The sequence below is a fragment of the Schistocerca nitens genome, chromosome 1 (genome assembly GCF_023898315.1).
Source record: "Schistocerca nitens isolate TAMUIC-IGC-003100 chromosome 1, iqSchNite1.1, whole genome shotgun sequence".
In the NCBI taxonomy this organism is placed as follows: domain Eukaryota; kingdom Metazoa; phylum Arthropoda; class Insecta; order Orthoptera; family Acrididae; genus Schistocerca; species Schistocerca nitens.
This window is the reverse complement of record NC_064614.1, coordinates 879108704-879113894: the sequence shown is the minus strand read 5'-3', so window position 1 is coordinate 879113894 and position 5191 is coordinate 879108704. Positions and strand designations below refer to the sequence as shown.

Here is a 5191-nt window from a genome sequence, read left to right as displayed (position 1 = left end):
CTACAGTTGCCTTTGCAGGCAATACCGCTTCATCAGCAAACACCTCGCATTTGATAAAATCGATTTGTTTTCCCACGATTTCTTTGCTCAAGATTTTCGATCGGTTGGATGTCATTGTTTCTGTTTTATTAATTATATGCAATTCCTCTAAGAGATCAGTGCAACAGTACATTGCACTAGTTATTTCTTCTCATTTCAGGCTCGCAGTGTCATACTTGTCTAGAATATCCACAGAGTCTTCAGTAATACACTCGTCCTGAAGATCTGGCCCTTCCAAGGGTATGGTTTCGGTTGAAATCTGGAGGCCCCACTGCTGTCTATTCACTTTGAGAACAACCTCAGAAAAGATGTGTTTCTCTTACTGATTTCCTAAAGGGACAAAACCATCTGGGCAGGTCAGCATCGATTGAATAAAAGACACTCCTTGCAGTCTGCAGGAACAAAGTGTTATACTTGTTGGCCGGCCGAACCCCACTTCTAGAGGAACAAGTACGCAACACCACCACAAGACATACTACAGGAATTCCACTGAAAACAATGTCAAATATTTCGTCCTTCATTTTTTGTTTTGCACATTATATTCTGTTGAAATGAGCAGATAAAGGACAAAAATAAATAAAAACATTAAACAAGTTTCGAACACAGGGCGCAAAAATCCGAATCCAGAACGCTAGCTGCTGAGCCACGACTTCACTCTCATATTTTACGCGTTAAAAGGACCATAAAGTACCTCGAAAACTTTGACCGCTGTTTTCTCAGAAACGATCGAATATCTACGGATAATGCGAGACAAATGTCCACTTATTTTGACAGCTCTTAAACTGAGGGAAGTTCGTAGGAAATTGGGTTGACACTAGCCGTGTTCTCTTTCTAAGCATAGAACAATATACCACCAAACATTCGAAAACGAAATTGTCTGATTAGGAAATACTTATTTTGCCACCAGCTCATAGGATTATAACATTTTGTCTTTATCGCCACTATTATTTACGTTGTACGAAAGGCGTTCAATAAGTAATGCAACACTTTATTTTTCTTAAAGCAGTTTGTATTATTCCCTACTCTTGCGGCTACAAAATCCTATTTTTCAACGTAATCTCCTTTGATTGTGACGGCCTTACGCCACCTTACTGGGAGGGCCGGTTTGCTCGCATGATACCGATCTATGCACTAGTCGACATCGAGGCCAACGTATTACTGCATCAATAACCTCCCAATCAACAACGTACTTCTTCCTGCGGAGTGCACTCCTAATTGGACCAAACTGATGGAAGTCGGAAGTTTCGAGATCCGAGATATAGGATGGATGAGGAAGAACAGTCCAATGAAGTTTTATGATGCTCCTCTCAAGTGCGCAGACTTGGGTGAGGACTTGTGTTGTCATGGAGAAGGAGACGATCGTTTCTGTGGCGATGAACACGCTGAACTCGTTTCTTAAATTTCTTGAGGATAGCACAATACACTTCAGAGCTGATCGTTGCACCACGAGATCATACAGAATAATCTCTTCAGAGCCCCAGAAAACCGTCGCCATGACTTTACCGATTGAGTGTGCGAATTTGAAATCGAAGTGATGTGGCACCACTCCAGCTTGGAGGGGTGAACCCTTGTTTAATGGCCTGTGACGATGATCGACAAAAAATTGTCACAATCAGCCTCGCAATGCGCAAGCGATTCCACACAGATGCTGCTTCGTTGCTCTTTATGATCTTCAGGTAGTCGGGCACACACGTTTAAGTACGTCAATTGGTGGAAGAGAGTGTCAGCAGTATCAACAGGGAAGTCCAGCTGAGCAGCGAGGTGTTTAATTGTGATCCGTCCATCACCTCGAATGAGGGAGTCCGCACGTTGAAACGTTGCAGGAGTCACAGCTGTGGCCTGCCAGCCGGTACGCGGGAGATCGGAGAGGTTTGCGCGACCTTGTTGCCATGACGACAGACGCTTCGGCCAACGACTCCCCGAACTTTTTTCCACTGTCGGGTATCCGTAGACATTCTTCAAGCGCCTATGAATATCAGCGATTCTCTGGTTTTCCGCCAAAACTCAATGACAGCTCTCTACTTGGAATGCACCTCCATTACAGACACCATTGTGAAAGCTACGTACAGCGCCGCTAGCTGTCAGAATGTCATGAAACTATAGGGTCTATAGCTGGAACATCCCGCATTTTGTCAACTGAAACTGGCCGAGAAAAAGTTGTGCTGCTTTTCTCATTCAACGACCTACGTATGTGAGCAGTCTATGAGGAAGTGAAGTACTGCTATTTCTCTGGAGAAAACAACAAATGTAGATTTTTTAAATGCTGCAATTATTTTTTATTCATTTCTCACAATTGTGATACATAAGATATTAGAATCATCGCAGTGATGACCTACATCCACTGACTGTTCGCCGATGGGACAGCAGTCACTGGTGGTGTGTCCCGGCAGCCTTCGCCACTGCTCTGCCAGCCTTCTTGGTAGCTGTCCTGGCTTTGGCGGCAGTCCTCAATTTGTGTGCTGTTCTGGCTTTGCCTGCTGTCCTGGCTTTGGCATGAGCCGCTGTCCTGGCGAGGCCGGCATGTGCAGCTGCTCCTTTCCGTGACGCTAAAAGGAACAAATGACGTTCGGTAATTACAGCTCAAAATTGACAGCCAATCAAGCTCAAGACCTACTACTTATCAAAAATAAGCAACCTACTGATTACTCTGCAATTGACACTTGAGTGTTTTGTAGTACATACAAACACTTATACATTATCTCTCTACCATTCCACTCTAGAATAGCAAACTGGAAGAACTAACACCTAAATCACTCCGTGTCACTTCTTATTTCTCTTATTTTATCACGATGGTCGTTTCTCCTATGTACGGAGGAGCTAGCAGCATATTTTGGCTTTAGGACGAGAAATTTTGTATTCATATTTCGTGAAAATATCTCGCCACAATGAAAAATCTATTTCTTTAATGATTGTCATCCCAACTCGCTTGCCAGATTCGTACAGTCTCTTCCACTTCGTGAAAGCTGCTCTTTTTCTCTGCCCTTCATCAATCCTGTGTTGTAAGATCTCAAAACACTCAGAAATAGTCCAGAAGGGGACAGATAGGCGTGGTCAGGCAGCCTTTTAGTAGGTCTGTTGCATCTTCTCAGTGTTCTGACAGTAAATCGTAGTCGTTTTTTTCCCCTTCCTCATAACTTTTTCTTTGTGACAATACCAGTTTCAGTTGCTCTCAGTTTCACTCCCACATCATACACACTCCGCAAACCTGCGTACGGTGCGTGTCGGAGGGTACCCTGTACCACTGTTAGTCATTTCCTTTCCTGTTCCACTCGCAAACAGAGCGAGGGAAAAATGATTATCTATGTGCCTCCGCATAAGATCTGATTTCTTGTATCTTACCTCCGCGGTCCTTACGCGAAATGTATGTTGGTGGCAATAGATCATCTGCAGTCAGCTTCAAATGCTGGTTCTCTGAATTTTCTCATTAGTGTTTCTCGAGAAGGACGTAAGCGTCTGAATAATACTTGTGTTTTGATCGAACCTACTGCTAACAAACCTAAAATCCGCTTCTTAATAGCTTCCTTTTTTCCGACCTGTTGCGGATCCAAAACACCCAAGCAGTACTCACGAATATGTCGCACTAGCATCATATATGCGGTCTCGTTTACAGGTGAACTACACTTTCCCAAAAATTCTCTCAGTAAACCGAAGTCGACCATTTGCCTTCCTCAAATCAAACATGTGCTACGTCTGCAATGAACACGTCGTCGAGAGGACTTTAAACTGAAGTCTTTCTTTCCTTGCCGTAACACTCAGTTTAGGGAACTCGCCGGCCGGTGTGGCCGTGCTGTTCTAGGCGCTTTAGTCTGGAACCGCGTGACCGCTACGGTCGCAGGTTCGAATCCTGCCTCGGGCATGGGTGTGTGTGATGTCCTTAGGTTAGTTAGGTTTAAGTAGTTCTAGATTCAATGGGACTGATGACCTGAGATGTGCTCAGAGCCTTTTGAACCATTTTTTTTTAGGGAACTCTCCCATATGATTTATTTAGACCTAATGATTTGAGACCTTTTGAACATCACATTTTAGGCAGACTAAGTATAAAAAATTGGACACTGTACCCTGTTCAGTATTTGTGCCCTCGGATCCGTCCGGCGACGAGCCGTCGCTGCTGACCGTTCCAGCGGCGAAATTTTGGCTCAGACTGGGCTCCTCCTCTTCTCCACCACCTCCCGCCCGAAATGGCAGATATCGCCAAGGGTCATCGTATTCGCCATAGTAGTAGTCGTAGTAGTCGTCATAATCGTCTCGTGTAATCGGCTTGGTGTCGTCTTCAGCCGTGACGTGTGGCACGCAGAACACAACCAGGTAGGATCCTGCGAGCACCAGCAGCAAGAGGCGCGACATCTCCTTGCCTGTGTGATACGGAAGACTGTCTACACTTTCCAGCTAGACTACCGTACTGTGAAACTGCCAAAGAATCGCAACGTCTTTTATAGCAACAGGGCGCTGTCAACTGGATACGTTATCGCTACTGGGAGGCAAATGTTTGCATGTGCTGTTCAAACGTATGCTAGTAGAGTATAATCAGCACAAATTATCTCTGACCATTTCATCGTAGTCGTTACTTCAAAAGGTCTTGTTCTTTTCCCCTTTCATGTAACAGGATATTATTATCTAGTCTGTTATATAAGGTGAACAAAAAACCCACGTCGGACGCCACAGCGCGGCCTTTGCGCTCTACCAGAACAAAAATGTCTCAAACAAAATTTCGTCGTGTACATATTTTCATTAGAAAATGGCCGTCAGTAAAGGCAATTTGACAACACTGCGTCATCATTCAATATCGACCGTCAGAGCAGTAGGCAGAAACTTACGTTAAAACACTCGTGCTCCAGAGTCTAATTGCTGGTCTAGGAGCCATTTTACTTATTTTCTAGTTCTAATCTGCGCAGTTATGTTGCACCCCACGTTGTATACGTACCCTACAGCTACACGTTTTTTCAGCGTTGACTATGAGAATTATCAGTCAGGAATATTGATGAAGAGCGAAGTAAAAAGGAAATCTTTGCGTCCTGGCCGAGACGGGCCAGTCGTCATTGCCGTGTCATCCTCTGGCAACGGGTCGTAACACATCTGAAATGTAACGTTCATTTTTCAAAGTGCCGTCAATGCGAACAAGAGGTGACCGAGTCGTGTAACCAATGGCACACCA

The 5191-nt window shown here is 44.5% G+C and overlaps 1 protein-coding gene across 1 annotated transcript; it reads right to left on the bottom strand.

The window, feature by feature from the left end:
* Positions 1 to 2339: 2339 nt before the first annotated feature.
* On the bottom strand, positions 2340 to 4421 carry LOC126237276 (uncharacterized). The gene is made up of 2 exons (XM_049947214.1): positions 4098 to 4421; positions 2340 to 2585 (listed from the first exon to the last, which is right to left on the bottom strand). Exons 1-2 carry the CDS (start codon positions 4381 to 4383, stop codon positions 2407 to 2409), a joined length of 465 nt encoding a protein of 154 aa, XP_049803171.1. The 5' UTR covers positions 4384 to 4421; the 3' UTR covers positions 2340 to 2406.
* Between the last annotated feature and the right edge of the window lie 770 nt (positions 4422 to 5191).